General features: G+C 42.3%; 1 protein-coding gene and 1 pseudogene across 1 annotated transcript; both read left to right on the top strand.

Moving 5' to 3' along the window:
- The first annotated feature begins 373 nt into the window (after positions 1-373).
- LOC104023068 (stromelysin-1) lies at positions 374-7,647 on the top strand. The gene is made up of 10 exons (XM_009476850.2): positions 374-552; positions 701-945; positions 1,417-1,565; positions 1,664-1,795; positions 2,657-2,818; positions 3,412-3,631; positions 4,804-4,937; positions 5,463-5,622; positions 6,470-6,573; positions 7,310-7,647. Exons 1-10 carry the CDS (start codon positions 448-450, stop codon positions 7,408-7,410), a joined length of 1,512 nt encoding a protein of 503 aa, XP_009475125.1. The 5' UTR covers positions 374-447; the 3' UTR covers positions 7,411-7,647.
- A 4,453-nt stretch (positions 7,648-12,100) lies between these two features.
- On the top strand, positions 12,101-22,299 carry LOC104023123 (stromelysin-1-like; annotated as a pseudogene).
- Positions 22,300-22,860: the final 561 nt, after the last annotated feature.

Consider the following 22,860-nt stretch of genomic DNA (forward strand, 5'->3'; position numbering starts at 1 on the left):
AAACTGAGGGGCAGTTTCTGGAGGTCTCTTATCACATAGTACAAGGAATTACAGATTGTTGTCCCTCACAAAGAGCCAGGTCCCTTTAGCACCTCTGAAAAATGAGGTGATTTTTATCCAGGTGACCGATTACAGATTTAGATAGTTGTAAGTTTAAAATACTGGTCCAGTTTAGGAATGAAGAAAAAAAAATACTGTCTAATAATATGATTGCGAAATCAGGGGGTTTTGGGCAAGGTAAACTGTCATGTGTTAGCTTGCTTCTAAAACCAAATTTGTTTCTGTATGTCTGTGGGAAATCAGAGGATGTTATAAACTGAGTCATGCAGTTATTGACTTTAGCAAGCATACAACTGATATAAATAGAGAAACACTGGTGAGCCTTAGACAGAAAAGGAAGAGATTGAACGGTCTTCTAGCAAGGGCTGATAGGACAGGGAAGCAAGGATGAAGACAAAGGTCCTTCCTTTCCTTGGGTTACTGTATGTTGCATGTTCTTGTGCTTTCCCGGTGGTTCCAGAAAACAAAAAAGAAGATATGCAATTTGCTAAGGTAAGGACTACAGACAGAACTTAAGAAGTAATTTATTGAGAAAATGAACTTAGTCGTGTATTAGTGATGTAGAATATTTTGTTAATAACTCTCTGCATTTGAAAAGAAACATTTATGTTCTGAACTGTAGCTTTTTCTTTCCCATCAGAAATATCTGGAAAGTTTTTATGATTTTAAAGAAGAGAAAAATTCTCTCTTTAAATCAAAGAACCTCAATCACATGGCTGACAAAATTCGAGAAATGCAGTCATTCTTTGGGCTAGAGGTGACTGGGGAGCTGAATCATAAGACGCTGGACATGATGAAGCAGCCTAGATGTGGAATACCAGACGTCCGTTCATACAGCACCTTCCCACAGAGCCCTAAGTGGAAGAAAGAAGATGTGACATATCGGTAACATATTGAAGCATATTTCTCTGTACACCAGTGGGAAGCTTTGTGAATGCTAGGCAGAAGTAATGCCAACAGGTTCTTTACTATTTATTCCTGTATTTCTCCATATAAAAGCCCCATTCAGGATGAAAGGGACACGAATGTGGGGACTATTCATATCCTTTTCTTCAGGCTTCCAAACAGTGATGAAAATACTAAAATAGGAGTTTATGTTAGTTAGTTAACAGCCTACTAAATACTGTACTCAGTGGATAGAAGGGGTACAAGTGAGAGTATGTATGTTAGGATTTCTGAAAGACGTGAAAGAAAACCGTGAAAACTTCCTCTGTTATGTAAGCAAATAATTTGAAAATAAACAACTTGAGACACATAAATAATAATAACCACTGATTAAAATATTTGACCTTGATACTATGTGCCCTAGCCACATGTGATCTGGTTGCTTTCAATTCCTTTCTCCTTATTTCACAGAATTTTGAACTACACTCCAGACATGCTACAAGCTGATGTAGAGGAGGCAATTGCAAAAGCCTTCCAGCTCTGGAGCAGTGTCACCCCTTTAAGATTCATCAGGCTCTACAGTGGTCAAGCAGATATAATGATGTCCTTTGCAGCTGGATGTAAGGGAACTCCCTTGCCTGGGAATGATAAGTAGTTGTCACTTTTTCTTACAGAGGTGATGAAAAGCATCACCTTTTTTTCTCTTTTTTTTTTTTAGTTCACGGTGACTTCTATTCCTTTGATGGTCCAGGAGGAACTCTGGCTCATGCCTACCCCCCCAGCAGTGGGATAGGAGGAGATGCCCACTTTGATGAAGATGAAAACTGGACCAAATTTAGTACCCATAATGGTAAGTAACCTTAAATATTGTGTTGCCTGTTTTTTGTTAGACGGTGTTGTCTTGAAGACACTGTAAAGTCACAGATCCCATGACAGTAGTTCCAGTATTTACTGAGGTGTAAAGTGTCAGTGTAATTTAGTAAAATGATCCTGCATATTTTGACCTGGGCTGCAGTCATGACAGTCCCCTGAAGTTAATGCACAGACTGCAATTACAGCTCCAGTGAAGGAAATGAGATTAGCATGAAACACCAATATTAGGTAATCATGACATTGTAAAACAGGGAATTTTCACCCTCAGGTAATAACCTTAAAAGCTGTAATACTGAGCTCTCACTTTTTTTTTTTTTTTCCTGGTTTAAAGTGATGCAAATCTTTAACTTCTGCAAAGGAAAAAAAATCTTGATTTTGTTGGTAAATATAAATAAATGCAACAGTGAAGTGTTTTGGTTTCCAGCAATGTCCAGGGATGATGTTACATGTTGCTGGTCTTTGTGAAGTAGTTACCAGGTGAATTCCATGTCATTTATGATTCCCAAAATCTGATCAGATGACTAAATTGCTCTCACCCAGTTTTCAGTCATTATTAACATTAAAGAAACTTTGATTCTTTGTTGGCAGGAAAATTTCTGCAACATGAGCAAAAACTGTCCCCAGATTGGTTTCCCTGTGAGAAATAAATTATTATAATTCAAAACTAATTTCTTCTCCAGCATGCCAGAAAACCTCTTACTTGGGACATAGTTAGATTGTGCTGTTTTATTAAGACTGTAATCGATATATATCATGCACGAGAGGATGACACCTGTATCCCACTGTCATGCAAGAAAATTTATTTAGTGTTTGTTCTTTGTGATGGATTTTTTTTCAGGATACAACTTATTTCTCGTTGCTGCTCATGAGTTGGGCCACTCACTAGGTCTTGGTCATTCCAGCGTCTTTGGTGCTTTGATGTATCCTATATATATGGCCAGGGATACGAGGGACTACAGGCTACATCAGGATGATATTGATGGCATTCAGGCCCTCTATGGTAAGCAAGAAGCATAATTTTTTGGTGGATGGTGGGTAAACATTTATAATTAATTTTACCCAACAGCTAAAATGCACTGACCTTTCTACTGCAAGGATACTGAGGTTTAATTTCCTGATATTATTTTTGGGCAAATCTCTTTGTTTCATTGTGGCTAAGAGTCTACATCTTCAAAACAGAATCTGTGGGTTGTATCCATGCCAGTAAGTCAAAAGGTCGAAGAGCGTTTCTCCAATGATACCAGAAGAACAGCCCGTGTCTGTAGTATTAAATGCTCTTATCTTCCACAAAAGGGTGGTCACATGCACAACTGTCTTTTGGAAAGGGTGTTTGCTTTACATTAACTCCTGAGCACATACAGTTTGAGACACCGATGGCTTGTCAATGCAAAACAATGCCAGAGACCATTTTAACAGTTAGCAGCACAGATAGCCAAGTTGAATTACCCAGGAACTTTCCCTGGCATTAATTTACTAGCTGAGTTTTAACCTTACGAAACCTATGCATTTGGCTCCATGTGGTACATCCTGAAGCTCCGCAACATGAAACACTCTAATTCATCTTTCAATTCTACACTTATCTATTTCCCAAAGGAGCCCCCAGGGAATCTCCTGCACTTCCAACAAAAGCTTTTCTCCCACAAGAACCAACTGAAACGACTCCTGCAGAAGCACCAACTGAAATGTCAACCCCGGAAGAACCAACAGAAACAACGCCCTCCAAAACCCCCACAAGACCTGAGGACTGTGACCCTCATTTGACTTTTGATGCTATCACCACTCTCCGTGGGGAAATACTGTTCTTCAAAGGCAGGTAAGTGCTTTCATTTCTGTCAACATCTTTTTGTGAGACTCACAAAGGCAAAGCATAAAATCCAGTTCAAGGAATTTATCTTCCCTTGGTTACAAAAGGAGGTATTTCTTTCTGAAAGTATTAAGGCAACTTTGCAAAATTTTACTAGCCCAGCTGGGCTGAGTGAGTAATGTGCTTTACTGACAGGTGAGTAAAATGTTTTAAGCCATCATACATCACCACCGCCCATGTCTGTTAAAAATGTGCAAGGCTGAATAATCCCAGTGTCACTCCTCAGCCTGCAGCTGCTTCGTATGCAGCACCGTCCTCGTCACATCATCCCACATGTGGGTCAGGGAGCTGTGGAAAATGTCAGTGGTGACTTTTGGTGGCACTCTGGCCTAGGAGTCTGCACTGGACCACTGCCCAGTACTGTCTGTAGGGAGCCATTGCTGTTACAGGTGTCCCCTTTTTGGGCACACTCTGGCACTGGGTATTGTAGCAGGCTGTTGGCTGGACACATCCACCCTGGCGAGGGAGAACAGTATTTCAGGCCCAGGGTTTCACACACTTTTTGGGCTGATAATTGTGTTTTGATTGAACAAGCTTCCTTTGATGATGTGCGTCTGATTTCCCTTCTAAAACACATGATGAAGAATTGTAGCTTACAAAACTTAATAATTTTCAGGAAAGTCAAGGAAGGAGTAGTTTCTCCTTAAATTGGGTTTTAACTTGTTTCTCAAGAATGTTTAATGAACACTTGTAACCAAACTGAAATTAAGAACGCAGCTGTGCCTACCTGCATGGGACATGGTGAAGAGAAAGCTTCAATTTTCAGCACTACCACAAACACCACATGTTGTGTTGAGCAAGCCATCAGGGTGCCAGTGGTCTACAGGGCCACCAGCTCTAGGTGCCCCTGCTTGAGCCAAGGGGTTGGACAAGATGACCTCCAGAGGTTCCTTCCCACCTCAACCATTCTGTGACCTCAGAGCAACCAGTAGTAAAGGGTAAATGTCTATCAGAGAGCAGGGCAAAGTAAAGCACTGCATCCCAAAAGGGGTGATATCTCTGCCTCATAGGGAGGACTGGCTCCAGCACCCAGACAACAGTATTTAAAGTACATTTCTGGGATACTGATCTCTTAGTGAAATACAGACAATGAAACACTGCTGTTTTCATTTCTATATCAGCTATGTCTGGCGCAAAAGCCCATATTTCTCAAGCATTGAGCACGACACCATCTCCTCGTTCTGGCCATCACTGGCAGCTGGCTTTGATGCTGCTTATGAGGTTGACAAGAAGGATCGAGTGATATTTTTTAAAGGTATTTCTCTTACATTTCTTCAGTCCTTTGTATGAATGAATAAAGTTATAGTAGTACTGCTAATGTTACATAATAATGGCGGAGTAATATTATACTAATACTAATAGAAGATATTCTTACTACTTAAATCCATTTTCATTTTGAAAATGCTGTTACTGCCATTAACTAATGCTGCTTCACAGCAGCCTGTACAATATGATATTAGTCTTCTTTTGTGAGTGAGAGAGAAGATCATAGCTGAGACAAAACTGATTGCCTACATTAAGTTATTTAAATACATTTTTAAAGGTTTCAGAATATGTTGAGTTTTAACTATTGAGTATATAATACTCTAACGACTATAAAAAGTGGAAAATCCAACAGCTTTGAAATATTCAAACTTATGTGTGCCCTAGAAGGTCATGTTCTCAGCTGGACATCTGTGCTGTTTGGTGGCATTTACTACACAGAAAGCTCTGGGGCTTTGATGAAAAGGAGCTCAGCCTCCTCAGGAATCCCTACTAACTTTTTCTCGTTTTCCTGCAGACGACCAGTACTGGGCTGTCAGTGGCTACAGTATAGAGCCAGGCTTCCCCAAGCCTATTCAGAACCTGGGCTTCCCCACCAGTATCAGGAAAATCGATGCAGCTGTTCATGACCAAAATACCAAGAAAACCTATTTCTTTGTAGGCAACAAGTACTGGAGGTAAGGCTCATTCGTCTTTTGTACAGTAGATAATCAAAATAATTTTTAAAGTGTCAAGTTATTTTAATATTTTTACAGTAAGTTCATGGCCTCTTGTCAGCCTTCTCAGCCAGTATAAAGCTGAAACTCAGAGGCAATTACTCATGTCTTTTCATAGAACAAAATCTGTAACACCTGAGATAAAGACAATATCTATTTACTCTTACAAGTCTGTGATTAACAGACAAATGAGCTTTTTTTATTCGTTAGGAAGCAGTATTACATGAACTTAGTATAAAAAGATAATGTGAGTAGACTGTCATCATGTCGCGCATTCATTCAGTAGCTATTAAGGGGCAGAAGTGCTCTCTGAAATTTATAAATGACAAATCTATCAAGAAAGTTATGGAAGGAGATTAAAATATTTACTTTTTAAGAAAGTTCAGCTAAGCAGTAATGTTAGCCCTAATAATTAATCTCTAATATTATCTTGAAAGAGTATTATTACACCAGAAGTTTACATTCCACTCATGGGGTCACTTCATAGGTTGGATGCTATGAAATTAAAATATTCAGTTTGAAAAATTATTTAAGTTTATTACTAAGTATAAGCCCCCTCCAGTGTCATTATCAGTCTCAGGGAATGGAAGTGAAATATTTAGTCTGATGTTCTGAAAACAGCCTTGCATAGGCCACTAAAGATGTAAATACTCACACAGCCAGGATTTATACAGTTCTATGAGATCACAGATGCTTGCAGTTGCTGGATTTTTAGCTGAGAATAGGCTTATTTAGTAAAAATTCCACCTGGTTTCAACACTGAACATCACATGCCTGTTTCTTGTTTTCATGCAATTTCTTTATTTAGTTTCAATGAAAATACCCAGTCAATGGAAAGGGGATATCCAAGAAAAATAGCAGCTGACTTCCAAGGAATTGGCCACACAGTTGATGCTGCCCTTCAGAAAAATGGTAAATAAAATAAAATGTAACTAAAAACAAAACAAAGGACCCCACCTGGAGTACTGTGTCCAGCTCTGAGGCCTCCAACATAGGAAGGACATGGACTTGTTGGAGCGAGTCCAGAGGAGGGCCACAAAGATGATCAGAGGGATGGAGCACCTCTCCTATGAGGAAAGGCTGAGAGAGCTGGGGTTGTTCAGCCTGGAGAAGAGAAGGCTCCGGGCAGACCTTATAGCAGCCTTTCAGTACCTGAAAGGGGCCTACAAGAAAGTTGGACAAGGACTTTTTAGCAGGGCCAGTAGTGATAAGACAAGGGGTAATGGCTTTAAACTGAAAGAGGGTAGATTTAGATTAGATATAAGGAAGAAGTTCTTTACTATGAGGGTGGTGAGGCACTGGAACAGGCTGCCCAGAGAAGTCGTGGATGCCCCATCCCTGGAAGTGTTCAAGGTCAGGTTGGATGGGGCTTTGAGCAACCTGATCTAGTGGATGGTGTCCCTACCCATGGCAGGGGAGTTGGAACCAGATGATCTTTAAGGTCCCTTCCAGCCCAAACCATTCTATGAATCTATGATTCTATGACGACCAACCAAAGCCAAAAAAGTATATGTTTCAAATACATATATATATATAAAGTGTTTGTTCTGATATTTTTTTAAATCACCCAAGAAAATAGCAAGTGTACATCAATAGGTATACAAAAAAGAAATATTAATTTGCCTTTATTTTGTCCTTCCAATTCTAGGACATTTCTACTTTTTCCATGGATCAAACCAGTATGAGGTTGACATCAAGAACAAGAAACTCGTCCGTATAATGAAGAGCAACAGCTGGTTTAATTGCTAGAAAAACTAAGTGATGGTGCAGGGCTGTATTTGTACCAGAAATGTTTCTTCATGTTCCTTGGTTATAAACAATATCATTCAGCTGTTACTGTGCATCTGAGTCTGAAATGATGGCCTTTGATAATTCTAATTTAAAACCTTAAAAATGTAAAACTTAATGTACAGTTTTAATTTATTTTGTTTTCCAACTATTTATTAACCAAGTAGTTTTTGAGTAATAAAGTATTTTGCTTGAGTATGGCAGCGTTCTTGTGTCCTGGTTCAATCTGCTGGAGACAAGGCATCTGATATAACAACACACAAGCCTTGAACAGTGCCAGGACGCCACCGCCATTCTTAGCAGGGCTCAGTGTCTGTGGGGGGAAGTTAAAGAGAAGCAAAAGTAGGTGGGAAGTTTTGACAGGCAATAATAAATGACCTGGGGGACAGAGGAGGGGAACGAAGACACTCGGGAACAATGTGGGGGAGGTGGAAGAGGTAGGAAGAGATCCTATGCAACGGTGTGGGAAGGACTGTGGAGAGACTGGTGGCTGTGGCCTCACCTGCCATGACCCCATGGCATGGGGACAGAGGGATCAGGGCAGGGATGGGGATGGGTGCCTGCTAGTAGATGAGGAACATAGCAATGGGCTGAGAGACCCATGCTCCAGTGCCACTGTGGGTGGTTTTGGTGGGCAGAGTTGTTGGTAGAGCAGGATATGAGCAACCGGAGAGAAGTGTAGGTGTCTAGTTTGGGGATGGAGGAAGCACACAGGCAGGGTGGGAAGTGATGGAGATATGGTCACGGGGTCCCAAGGAGTCAGGGGATTACCCGTGCTGAGCTGTGACCATGTGCCATGGGAATGGAGTCAGGGCTGACAGTCTAGCTCACAGTGCTGGACGAGAAACCACTGACAAGAACCACTTCCCAGAGCAAACAAGCCAAAGTGATAAGAAAAAACCCCAGGATTTTCATGTGACTATCAGAGACAAATCTTCCAGAGGAAGAGTAACAAGATACTGACAAAGGCACATGTGCTTCCTCCATCCACCTTGTTTGGGTCCCCCTCACGAGGCAATAGCTCAGTGACTTAAACACCCCTTAGGGTGTAAGAAATCTTGGCTGAAGTCTGTCCTCTCCTTGAAGGGATTTGATTCCATCTCTCACAAGACTGCTCTGATGATGTGATTGTACAAGGAAGTCGACTCCTCCTTGCTATTCTTCTTTCTCTAGCAGAATTGTCAAAGGCAGCAAGAGGGGATGGGAATGGCTGATGAGGACAGTTTTCCAGTTACCACTGCTCAAACCCCATTAGGTGGTGGTAAGATTTGCTCCTGGTCTTCTGCACAGGGCAGATCCTTCATACATCTAGTCAAAACACTTAGTAACATCTGTTGCACCATCCGTCAGGGCCAGAGGAAGCCATGTATCTCCCAGTGTACCCACAGACCCACTGTCCCACTGTGTTAGCAGACAAGATCAAGGACAGGCAGCTGAGAAAACCTCTTCTCTGCCGTGTTCTGCTCCTCATGCATGTTTTGTGCCATGCTAGATATGCACTGAGCATGGCTAAAGCAAGGCCTAAAACCAATTTAGGTAAGAAATTAAGCCGTGAATCTCAGCAGGCCTTAAAAGTCAAGTAGGGACTGAAAGGCTCAACATTGCCACAAGGGCAGTGGTATACCATGGTGAAGTCACGGACTGACAAGCGGGTGAGCTCACCTGGCAGCAGTCCAGGCAGGGCAGAGACACAGGAAAACTGGTGTTGCCACAACATCTCCCAGTATGTTTCTCAATAGCTTGTGCTGTGTACACAGCCTGTCCAGACGAAACTTCAGTCCAAGGACTTTAGATGCTTCCAGGGTTAGGCAGGGCACTTGTGAGTATTGCTTATACATAAATAATGGAGTTAATTCCCTTTGATTTTAAAAGTGCCTACACGCTTTGATATCCTAACTAGATACCTTCTTGTGTGTGAAGTTGTATCGTGTTTGCATGGCAAGGTTTTGGTAGTGGGGGTGGCTACAGGGGTGGCTTCTGTGAGAAGCTGCTAGAAGCTTCCCCCATGTCTGATAGAGCCAATGCCAGCCGGCTCCAAGACGGACCCGCTGCTGGCCAAGGCCGAGCCCATCAGTAATGGTGGTAGTGCCTCTGGGATAACATATATAAGAAGGGGAAAGAAAAAAATCTGTGCAATTGCAGCTGGAGAGAGGAGTGAGAATATGTGAGAGGAACAACTCTGCAGACATCAAGGCCAGGGAAGAAGGAGGGGGATGAGGTGCTCCAGGCGCCGGAGCAGAGATTCCCGTGCAGCCCATGGTGAAGACCACGGTGAGGCAGGCTGTCCCCTTGCAGCCCATGGAGGTTAATGGTGGAGCAGGTGGATGCACCCGAAGGAGGCTGTGACTCCATGGGAAGCCCGCACTGGAGCAGGCTCCTGGCAGGACCTGTGGACCCATGGAGAGAGGAGTTCACACTGGAGCAGGTTTGCTGGCAAGACTTGTGACCTCATGGGCGACCCACGCTGGAGCAGTCTGTTCCTGAAGGACTGCACCCCGTGGAAGGGACCCACGCTGGGGCAGTTTGTGAAGAACTGCAGCCTGTGGGAAGGATTCGCGTTGCAGCTGTTCATGGAGGACTGTCTCCTGTATGAGGGATCCCACGCTGGAGCAGGGGAAGAGTGTGAGGAGTCCTCCCCTGAGGAGGAAGGAGCGCGGAGACAGTGTGTGATGAACTGACCGCAACCCTCATTCCCTGTCCCCCTGCACCACTCAGGGGGAGGAGGTAGAGAAAATCGGGAGTAAAGTTAAGCCCAGGAAGAAGGAAGGGGTGGGAGGAAGGTGTTTTAAGATGCAGTTTTATTTCTCATTACCCTGCTCTAATTTGATTGGTAATAAACTAAGCGAATTTCCCCAAATTGAGCCTGTTTTGCCCATGACGGTAATTGGTGAATGATGTCTCCCTGTCCTTATCTTGACCCATGAGCTTTTTGTTATATTTTCTCTCCCCTGTCTAGTTGAGAAGGGGGAGGGATAGAGCAGCTTTGGTGGGCACCTGGCATCCAGCCAGGGTCAACCCACCACAGAAGGCTACCTTCAGAAATCAGTCCTTTAGGCTCCAGTTGTTGGCTGAGACTTGAAAGTGGTTAAAGAGGAACCAAAAAAAACATTTCAGCAATGGCAAAGAACATTGACGATGTTTACGATGACTCACCTTGGCCATTATATTAACTTATTTCTCTTACATAAGGCTGGTATGGTTTTTCAGTTATGACCTCAAGGAAACAGCTAAATTACTCCCCCTGCCTCTAGGGATTAATTAGCTTAAACAACTAGTATCTGAAAAATGAATGATATTTATTTGGCTGTGAAGGAGAATTTAGAAAGTGTCCTGTGTTTTGTTCTAACCTGGACCATAAATGGTAGACAACATGGCATGGATTTCACCTGGACAAGGGGGCTGGTGAGATGTGTTAACCATGGATTTTCCATCTGTATTTCTGCTTTGTTATTGTCTTAATATTTAGCAATGAAAGAACATTACTTCTGGTCTGGGAAAAGCAGTGAAATTCCTGGCAAGTGGCATAATAATACGTAATTCAGATGGATTTAGAAACAGGAGTGCTGGAGCTGCCTCTCTACACTTAGTGGGCAAGAGAAGATTTCTTGTAACCATGATTTTGTTATAACTCATAAATGATTGCTGGAATTAAAGACCTCCTGGATACCAGCAGGGGAAATTTGTCCATAAAAGTAATAAAGACAAATAAAAATTTGTCCAAAAAAGTACTCATCCTCTGTGCACATGAACTTTCCCTGGAGTCTGAGACCAGGCACACAAAAATAGAGACACACAAAAAAAACCAGTTACATCTGAAATTCTTGACTGCACAACTGTTGTCCCAGACCCAACCTCTTGTACATGAAAACTCAGGCAAAAATGTCTTAATGACTTCACTGACAGTTTAACAGGGCCCTTACGGAATATTAGCTGTGCGAGGCTATAACAGTACATGCTAGCACAAAAATGTCAGGAGCACAAGAAGCAAAAAGAGTCTGGGGAGTGTCTGCTCTCCTGGCACTTCAGTCACATATACCGGACGATTCTAAATGCTACAGCAAAACAATGGGCTCCAGACCTGGACATTGGACAGTTCAGTCACAAGCACTCATTCTGCAGCTGCAAGACTGGTTTAGTTCCACTAGCAGCAGCTGTCATACGTTGCTTTTTGGGAACGAGAATGAGTGTGTTACACAGAAGTCTTTGGAGATGTTGTGACAAAGATCTTCTGCATTTCCTCTTCCTGGCCTGATTTGTAAGACAGTTGCTGTGGTTGCAGAGGAAATTTGGAAATAGATGTCTAATGCTGTTTTCTGTGCCTGGGATTTAAGATCTTCCCAGGCAGGTTTTGCATGCAAAGCAAGACTCCACTCACAGGGACAGACAGCACTGCCACAAGCAAGGAGAAAATGAAGAATTAAGCTGCCAGGAGGCCCTGAATACTCAGCACTGGTGAGTAAGGGTGACCTGTGTGCAAGCTGACTAGGACAAGAGGGGCCCTGTCAGTGAACCAGCATTACTGTGCTGGAGACGGATGACTGTTATATAAAAGCCAGAAGTAGGTCACACACTCGTCTTCCTCAGCAATATGATATTTTTGAGGCTAGGGTTGTGCAGCCAGGTCGGACAGTTTGCAGCACAGCCAAGAAGGATGTCCCAAAGGTGCCGAATTAAGCACTGCTCATCAGCAGCACAGGCTGAAGCTGCAGTTCTGCAGCTCAGAAGCTTCCCGTGCACAGACTTGCTCTCCCAGGTTTTGGCCAGGCGTCCTACACTGCTACCAGAGTCCAACCTGGCCAGGACGCTGAGGGTGTGTAAGGCAGCAGAGTGGGGCAGTTTCAAGCTCTGTGTAATTAAACCCTTGCCCTTTACAGAACAAACCAACTTAATTACATCCTGTTGAGGCTCTACGAGCTGTTTTTTCACTTTTCTCTATACTACAGTATGCATTAGTTTTTAAATATATAAAATGTGCATTAGCAATAACCTTGCCAAAAAAAGAGCAAATTTTAACACTTCTTGTCAGTGTTACATGTCTTTCTCTGGTACAGCTGGCAGGGGCTGGAGCTACGGGAATGCATCCAAGGCAGAAGATTGACTCTGGAAGAGGGAAAGAGAAGGGCAATCTTAAGAGAATACCCAGGCACTTTTAAAGGTTGAAAGAAGGATAATATAGCAATTTTCACACTCACTTCTTTAAGCTAAAACAAGAGATTGTCATTATATGTTGTACTACTTCTGGATGAAGTCACCTCAAAGGATGACATCAAAGAAGACCTCTGTGGTTATGGAATTTTCTTCATAAAGTATATTCTAGGTGATTGAAAAATGCTTGAGGAGGTGATTGATCTCTTGAGGGCAGTGGTGAATAGTATCAAGAAAAGTGAGAAAGAGGTTGACAAAGTAGCAAAAGGATGCATTTGAGAAGGCTGCTAATCGGAAAACTGAATAAATTTCATCAATATCTTCCTAGATGGTTTTGATGGCTTCTAATGGCCCTTTCATTAGAAAGAAAGATGAGTGAGTAAAATTTATAAAGTCCTACAGGCTGGAAAGTTACTTCTTTCCTCTAGTACCATACATACACTGTACACATAGAGACACTATGTGGGAAGAGAAAAAAGTTGGATAGCTATAATGGGGCTGTAAGTACCAGAAGCTATTTCTCCAGAGAGGTATTGTGGGTGTGGAAGCTGCACAAAAGAACTCTGCACCCAGATTTTAGATTCACCTCACCCACTCAGTTAGGGGCACCTAACATAACTATGTGAGTAGGGTCACTATCAAAAGCTCCCCCAGGGGATCGCTTCTCCTTAGCTTAGCTGCCCCAGTCATTCCCTGAGCCTGTCCATCTCCTTCCAGGACCAGGGAGGGGGTCTCTGCCTTGACATGAATGCCTCGGTTGGATGTCTGCTCTCAGGGTAGGAATTCAGCCCTCAGGGACCAGACAACTCTTGCAGAGTCCCACCAGCCTTGTCAGGGTCTGGCCCCGTTTCAGCTGCCCAGATCTAGCAGTCCCCCATTTCTCGCTGTGGATGGCCACAAAGCATGCTGTGCTCTAGGGTTACTTCTGGTACCAACACAGTGCTCTTCAGCAGGAAACAATTTCAGCAAATATCTCAAGTGTACAATACATTTATAATCTTTCCTTTTACAGCTCTATTATCCTGCCAGCTCTGTGGAAGGGCATTTATTTCTCTGCACACGCAATGTCCCACCTGTCCTGCAGTGCTGCAGCTGTACCCTAAATCCTGTGTCAGCCCCACGCAGAACTCTCAGATACAGAAAGCTGTCTTCAATGGCAGTAGACATCTCCCTTCAGGATTCCCAGGGCCTTCACTGTCACCTCTGCTTTGTCCTCATTTGTGACAGTGAGTGGAGGGTGTGACTGGGGTGTGGAGGAAAAGTGGACCCAACGCTAGAGTAGACCTGATGTTGAGTCTCAGCAGTTCTTACCACCAATGGCAGACATGGAGAACAGAGGACCCTCTCCTCTGACTGGGAAAGCCATGAAAGAGTTTGATCCAGAAAACCTCAGCGCTTTTTAAAACCTTACAGTAAGTATAAAAGAAGGAGAATGTGAAATACAAAGTAATTGGGCAATTCTCTGAGAACAGTGGAAACTGCTGAATAAAAGTGGCATGCAAACACCTTGGCTCAATTTTTATGAGTTTAGCTATGTTGAGCAAAGTGCTTTTATTTCCTTGTGGACTTCCATGTTTTCCTGCAGAAAAAAGGAAGTTTCATCTAGGTGAGAACTGTATCAAAGAAAAACTGCATAAACAAAGCACCGCTTCATCAAACAGGGAGTTACAGCACTGACCTTTTAATTTTGAAGGACTCTACCAAAGGGAAAGATGATGGCACTATAATAGGCTCCAAAAATACATGCTCCTGTACAAACAACTACAAAAAAAAAAAAATTGAAAACAAATTTTCTACTTGTAGTCTACAGTCCTGTAGCTTTCTGTGAATGTTTTTCCCTTAGGTACTTCAACAACAAATTTGAAATCAGTATGAACTTTGAATGGAAAACATTAGAGATGTTTTAAGTTTTTGGAGAGTAAGACTACATTTCAATAACTAAAAAGTTAATGAGCTTATTAAAAAGAACTACAGGCCTATTATCTCCTCATTAATCATATTTCTGTGTTGCAAAACCTGCACAAGGTTGGAACCAAATGAAAAGCAGCACCAATCTTTTTTACGGTAAAACCATTGTTTTGCATGTGTTCTGTTGCTAAGTAGAAATTGTGAGAATCAGTAAGGTGGGGATTGAAAAGCTTTATAAAGCAAACGAGTACTATCATAGAATCATAGAATGCCTTGGGATGGAAGGAATCTTTAAAGGTCATCTAGTCCATCCCCCGTGCAAGTGGCAGGGACATCTACAACTAGATCAGGTTGCTCAGAGCCCCATCCAGCCTGACCTTGAATGTTTCCAAGGATGGGGCATCTACCACCTCTCTGGGCAACCTGTTCCAGTGGCTCAACACCCTCATTGTAAAAAATTTCTTCCGTATGTCTAGTCTGAATCTACCCTCTTTTAGTTTAAAACCATTACCCCTTGTCTTATCGCTACTGGCCCTGCTAAAAAGTCTGTCCCCATCTTTCTTATAAGCCCCCTTTAAGTACTGAAAGGCCACAATAATGTCACCCCGCAGCCTTCTCTTCTCCAGACTGAACAACCCCAGCTCTTTCGGCCTTTCCTCACAGGAGAGGTGTTCCATCCCTCTGATAATTTTTGTGACCCTCCTCTGGACCCTCTCCAACAGGTCTATGTCCTTCTTGTACTGAGGACCCCAGAGCTGGATGCAGTACTTGACTGTCTTAAAATGGTTTTTTTTTCATTAGAAGTACCTGGAAAATTGCTATGGCTTCAAGAAAGATGGGGAATCTTTCATTTGGAAAAGTAATAGTCCGATGACCCAAAAAATAAAAGAAAGGCAGGAATTCTTTGGACTGGAGGTGATGGGGAAACTGGATTCTGGCACTTTGGACCTGTTACAGAAACATCGCTGTAGATTCCCTGATGTAGCTGGGTTCTCCACCTTTGCAGGAGAGCCAAAATGGGCAAAACAAGTTCTAACATACAGGTAATTATAGTGGAATTCTTAATGTAAAGACAGTGTGTTACACAGCATAAGTTGTAAGAACACAGCTGTTTTTCTATCTTGTATTTTAAAGGATATTAAACTAAACACCAGACCTGCGTCCAGCAGAGGTCAATGCAGCAATCAAAAAAGTGTTAAGTGTTTGGAGCAGTGTGACCCCACTGAAATTCATCAAGAAGGACAGAGGTGATGCAGACATAATGGTCTCCTTTACAGCCAGAGGTAAAACTCTATGCAACCATTATGAGTTATTGCCAAGTTACTACCTATATGGAGCAGTTGACCTGAAATTATAATGATTTCTTCTCGTAGATAGCATGTGCAAAGTTCAGTGTTTGGTTGATGGCAGAAGCAAGATCCTGGGAAGACTGTAAACAGATAGAAAAACACAGTTCGTGCTCACGGTGCTACTGCTATAATTCTTGACAATCTTTGGGGGAGGGTATAGAGGCAGATGAAGAGAAGGAGGGAGAAAATAAATGTAACAAGCTGCCTGTAGTTCACTGGATATATACCTAGTATATGATGCCCAATGTGTGCACAAACCACAAGAGGCTTAGGGCTTGTGGGTTATACCCAGGCTCAGAGCATTATAGAGTGGCTAGCTCTAGTTACACTCCTGGGATTAGACATGTGCTTTGTGTGAGCTAAATAAGTTCTAGACAGACTCAAGGCTTATATTTTTGGCATTGCCCTCAGGGTAAGCTTACTAGCAGCCTTCCCTCTTTCATTAGCAATCATGCACACATACACTCTTCTGGTCGGCTCCTCTGTTCCCACCCAAACATACCCACTCATCTGGGCTATGCAGGGTGTGCAGGCACCACACGTAACCTCTATGTCCTTAAATCCTTTTCTGGAGGCTACATTCAAGGGCTTACAGTCTTCCCAGGATCTTGCTTCTGCCATCAATGCTTAAATTACCAGTCAGGTTCAGGTAACCACCTGATGGCTGCTGACATAGAGTTTATGAAAATTTTACCTTATGAGAAAAAAAGGAAATATATTTCAACCTAAACCACGTCCTCCTCTTCCCTTGCGACAGCAGTATGTAAATGTCCACCCATTTCTTGAGGAAACCAAGATTTCACTCCTGAAGTATCTGTTCAAATTTTCCTAAGTTTTCCCTGTGAAAAATAGACCTTTTGGTAAATCTGTGTAGAAGGGGAACTTGAAAGTTTACAAAATCAGCAGAACAGAGAGCTCTGTGCATGGCTGAGATCTGTTACCTCCATAACCCCCAGGCAGCTGTGTATGGGACTTGCTCCTCAGGTCACGATGACTTCATACCCTTTGATGCCCAGGAGGGTCCGTTACTCGTGCCTGCTCACCTGGCAAGGATTTTGGTGGAGATGCTCACTTCAATGAGGATGAAACCTGGACCAAAAGCACAGAGGGTAGAAAATTAAGTTCTCCAAGCCCTTCCCGAAGCAGTCTGTACGTGAAATCAAGGATGCAGTGTCTGTCTCCTCTCTTCCTTAAGAAGTGCTTAAAAATGGGGTTGATGGGAAGGAGCACTAGGCAGCTGGTTTCCATAGCTACAAAAAGCCTCTGAGCCCTTGCGTTTAGAAAGTTAAGGCCCCGCCTGAACTTCTACCATGGACTGGGTGGAGATTTATTTAGGAGGAAGCTGAGGGACGTGGCAGCCCCCTTCTCCACACTCCTCCAACCTGCTTGTCTCTCCCCATACAGTTACATCACCTGCACTGGTCCAGGGTCCTTCTCCTTCACTGGCTTCTGCAGGATCTACAGACTATTTCCTTGTACTCTACTGTAATGATTTCATTATTTTTCTTTCTGACCACGATTTCATCTCCAGCTGAATTTCCCATAACAGCTTCACTTGCTTAGGCAAGCAGCTCCGAAAGCTTCTGGCTTACCTTATGTCCTTCATGTTTTCAGGACAAATGAAAAGACACAGCTCTCCTATTATGTGTTTTGTTTGTTGTTTTCAGGTACAAACCTGTTTTATCTTGCTGCCCATGAGTTTGGCCATTCACTGGAACTTTTCCATTCCAAAGACCCCAATGCTCTGATGTACCCAGTTCATAGAAAATTTGACCCTTCAGTATTCCCTCTTCCTCAGGATGATATTAATGGCATTCAGTACCTCTATAGTAATTCACATTTATTAATCAACTAGTGCTCATAACTTCAATGACTTTTGAATACCTTTCAGTGACATTCTTGTGTACTGGAATGAGTTCTCACTTTAATTTCTTCTATAAACTGCTTCTTTTAGGACCATCTTCTAACACCCAAAATGACCAAAGGGAATCTACAGAGATAAAAGACCCAACTGAGTCAAAAGATCCTGCACTGCCAAACACCTGTGGCCCCAACTTAACTTTTGATGCTGTCACCACTTTCTATGGAGAAATAGTGTTCTTTAAAGACAAGTAAGTCAGCTTTCTGAAAGTAAAATAGCTAAGTATCATTTTTAAATTATGCCCCACAGCATGGAAAAATAACTTTACCCAGAATACCAGCCATTGTAGGCAGGAAGGTGAGACATGGAATCAGAATAAGAGGTGGGAGGCAAAAACAGAGAGGGTGATGGAGAAATGAAGAGAGATAAGTATAAGGAGGAAGATCACCTTTGAAACAGGGCATACTATGAATAGGATGGGGAAAGATGGCTTCTCTGAAAACAACAGCTGGTTTCACTTTAGGCTGTAAGCAAGTCCCAAGTGTTTGGCATCTGGGAGAGTTAAGTTTTGGCAAAAGGCACAACCAGCCCTGGGACACGTGACTTATTGCTATCCTTGCTTTGAGAGAGCTGGTTTACCAGTCCTGACACAATACCTGCTTGAAGAGCCCCTGCAGTGGTGATTTAGTATAATAATAAAAGGAAAGGATAATTGATTCAGTGCTAAACTCGGACAAACTCTCCCTCTCCAGGGCATGACAGCCCAAAGTCTTGACAAGAAGGGGTAAAAGCTGATTCCCCTCCTTTTCATGTGGTAGGGCTGTGCTTCCCCTGCTTCAGACCTTGCTCAAGATCAACGTTAAAGTGAGTTTTGACCTCAGAATTTTGAGCCCACAAAACCAGTAAAGTATTATTTTGCAGAAGATCCTCACGCACACTAGCTGTTTCTCTAAGCTGGTGTTGGTAACCCCAGGGTGGGGTTTCATTCTCAAAACCTTATCCCATACTAGCCATGTGAGCCAGGTCTCTCTAGGCTCCCTTTCTGTGTAAGGGAAAATAATAACGGGTTTGACAAAACAGTTCATCTGACCTATTTTAGATGTCTCCATCACGATGAGACAAATTCCACCACGGAAATAATATTCTTTCCATTGACATAGCAGGGAGCTTAGGGTGACTCACTCAGGGTTCATCGCTGGGTTTAGTCAGATAAATCCTGCCCTGGTTGCCATGATGTGGTTTCATGCATTAGTGTGTGTGAACGTCTGATTTTATTTAAAACCTGTTCTATATTTACGTGAGGCTTTTTTGATGCAAGCATCCTGCAGTCAGAACAGCTGATTTTAATTTAATACCTTCGTTCTGGCCACGGCTGCCACCTGGTGTTAATGCTGCATATGACAATCCTGAAAAAGACAAAACTGTCATTTTTAAAGTAAAATGTTGTCTTTTTATTTTCCTGTGTTGTCTTTCCAAGTAGCCTTGAGAGTTTGTGTCTGGCTTAAAAAACACTTAAGCTGTTTCTGTAGGATTACACAAGCTTTAATTTAGTCCAATAAATTGGTGTATTTCAGTCACAGAGGTAACAAATACATTATCCAAGATAAAGAACATGTATTTTATTTTTTAATGTCAATATAGAAAAGTCTTTCTGCCAAAATAAATGTCATTATTTTCCTTTTTTCCTGAACATTATCTATTGCATTAAAACATGATAACACATGCTTCTTCCATTTTTTCTTGCATTTTTCCATTAAAAGCTTAGCTTTCATAAAAAGGATTGTGTCATTCCCAAAAGAAGATTCTGATAACATTCAGAAGCATCAGCTTTTCTTGATAGGGAATGAATTCTGGGCTGCGAGAAGAGATACCATACTTCCTGGATACCCCCAAAAAGCCTACACCCTGGGCTTTTCAACGGATGTTACCAAAATTGATGCTGCTTTTTATTATGGAAATGAGTGGAAAACATATTACTTCATAGAGGGAAGATTTTGGAGGCAATATTTCCTGTGCTGTTTTCCTAAATAGAGGCAGCCATAATCACATGATCAATACCCTGTCATGATTTAGGATGCATTAGTCACACACTTTCGGTAATCTCTTTCAGTGTGACAACTGGCTGTGAAAAAAAAATTGAAAGGGAAGTGAAACAGTGCTTTTAGCTTTTCTTTTAATTGATTTAATTATTTAAAGGTTCTTTTATGTATTTATTTATTTATTTTCATTTAACTGCCTTGGGGAAAAAAAGCTATCCTATAGCTCCACAAGCCAGCTCAGGAAATCAGTCAGAACCTCACTATTTATGTCAAAAACGTTTCTGTGGGGTAAAAAGGAGTATCCCACCCTTTTTCCAGTTACTGACAGATAGTTTCATAAAGTGGCTGACAAATGCCATGCACTGCAAAGAATTATCTGCTGTGCATGGTTATTATTTCCTCTTTTCAATCCAATCCCTACTGCTCAGGTTTGTGTTACACGACATATATTTCTAACAACTGAGGGAGGTGCTCCTATAACAGAAGCAGTAGATAACCTGAACTTTTGCAGACGAATGACACAAATTCTCTCTTTTCTGCCACCACAATGCCCAAGTCATTGTACATACAGAGATAATCCTGGAATAACTATTGAACCACATATTTGTAGTTTAAGCAGAAGATCAGACTTCCATATTTTAATTCAAACTCTCATAGCTTGAAGGACTTCAGCTGAGCAGTTTGTCTGATCATTCCATCGCTTACTGAGCAAAGGTATCAGAAGGAAAATGCTTTCAGAAGCCTTCTTATTCCAGCACTGATAGAGAAACTGCACTTCACTAAAAATGTAACACCCTGCTATAAATGACTTAAGTAAAATGACTTAAAATAACTTATAAATTAAGAAAAAAATCGTATTTTTCCTGATAAACTTTTCTTACAGAGAGGGAACATGAAAGCAATCATCATACAAATCTAAATCATGTTTGAGATAAGATTATCTACTTCTCCTTCAGGTACAGACTCTTAGAAAAAATACTTAGCAGATTTATGATGATGGTTCAAATATTAGGTATTCTTAGACATATCTTGAGCTGATGATGTAAACAGAAGCAATTCTTCCAGTGAAGCTAATAGAGTAATAATTATTATGGCACATCATGTCTGTCTCAACGCTTCCTAAATGATACTGGCAGTCTTCAATGAACTCAGCTACCTATAGGTAGATAGGAAGTAATGAGGTGAGCCAAATTAGTCCTGAGTTGCTTGCAGTTTTTCATGGACACCAGGTTGTTTATCATTTATCTCAGTTATGATAAAAGAAGTCAGTATATGAACAGGAAGCCCATACTGGTAAGAGATGCATTTCCAGGAATTAATGGGAAGATCGATGCTGTTTTTCAACATGAAAGTGAGTAACTGATCTTAAAATCTGTATGAAATGCTCAGGGTCATAGGGCTGAGAGTGCTTGTACAGAGAGAGGCACTTCTAAATGCTGCTCATAGCCCTCAGGATGACCAACAAGACCCTGAAATAGTCACGTAACACTCCCATGCTTCACTTTACCCCCTTGAAAAATAGTGATGATATACTTTTGGTGACAGCTTCACAGCTGGAAAGGCCAGCTCTAAGGGGGCAGATTGATATATCTGTATTCATGTTGACATTCACCTTGCACCATGAAGAGCACCACTCAAGACAGTGAGGTCTCAACAACATAAGGTCTACCTGCTGTGAGCAAGGCTATCACAGCCTGGCCCTCTGACATAAAACAGCACTGCTTTGAGAATAATGATTGGCACTAGCTTCTCCTGCATGAGGGAGAATGTTACTTAGACAGGGAGATGCTGGAACAGACTCAAGGGTATGTCCACACTGTTAAATGGCACAGCTTCCCAGTTGTCTCCTGGCTCCTCATCTCCTGATCATCAAAACCCATGCATGTTAATTGCTTCCCAACGAATCTATCAGATTCCTCCAAAATGAGTCTTACACGTGGTGCTGGGGATCCTTAACTGCAGCCGTCACTCCCAGAGGGCAGCGTGGACCTGGCTGGCCCAGGCCGGATCTCTCATTCCCTGAATGGTATGTGGCAGCACCCCAGCAAGCTTGTACCTGCTCACACCTTGCCATGCTCTGTGCCACACTCCAGGCTGTGCAATACCCACCCACAGGTGGCTAGAAATACGCCCTTCCGGAGGGTTTCAACACAGCCGTTGTATAACAGCAGATATTTTAAACTGCAGAAACACACAGGATAAATTTTCTGTAGGGTCACCTCATGGGAGTCATGAAGTATATTATGCAGTGTGTGCATGGCTGGTTTGCTATGGAAGGTGTTCCCATGCTGCTCTGCACCATTTTGCGGAGGTTACACCTGGGAGCAGATGCTGTTGGCAACGTAAGTGTATCCAAAGTTTTTTGAGCTCTTTCCAAATGTTGTTAAAGCATACTAATCTTTACACCTACAATATCATAATTCATCTGTTTGTTTTTTTTTCCCTAGACTTCTTTTATTTCTTCCATGGAAGAAAGCAATTTGAGTTTGACCCTGGTAAGAAGAGAGTTACATGCCTTCTCAAGACAAACTTCTGGTTTCCATGTTAAGAAAATGAAATCTGTAATGGTGTTGGAAAGAATGCAGTGTTGTTGCACTAGAAACACTTTTTCTTTTAGAAATATATAGAATGTATATGTACTTCAGCGTTAGTCAGCAAACCTCAGCCCCTGCACAATCTGTGTTTCTGTAAATAACAGAACAGTATTCAACATGCTGATGTGTATATATGTAGGTAATTAACATCAGGATTGCTAGCTTACCAAAGAACAATGCAGTTTTTAATTGATACAAAATTGTGTCTTGTTTTATTTTTTCCACTGTCTTCTTTTCACTCTTCATGCTATACATCCCCCTACACAGAGCCCTACCAGCCAGGAGTCCGTGAGGAAGAGCATTTTTGTTCCTAGAGCTAAGATTACTTTCAATCAGTTTTAGATATTTCAAACACAGGAGCAGAGGGGCACATCGGCATGTAGGGGAGCCCCAGTCATCCCTGACCTGCCTCCGCTCCTCTCCAGCTGACCTGGGGGAGGCCCCATGGGCTAGGGGACACCCATCACCAATTGTGACCAGGAGATGGACCCCAACACTTGGCAGGCTGAGGGGTC

The sequence above is a fragment of the Nipponia nippon genome, unplaced genomic scaffold (assembly GCF_047370975.1).
Source record: "Nipponia nippon isolate SJK-2023a ecotype South Korea unplaced genomic scaffold, ASM4737097v1 scaffold_2, whole genome shotgun sequence".
NCBI lineage: Eukaryota > Metazoa > Chordata > Aves > Pelecaniformes > Threskiornithidae > Nipponia > Nipponia nippon.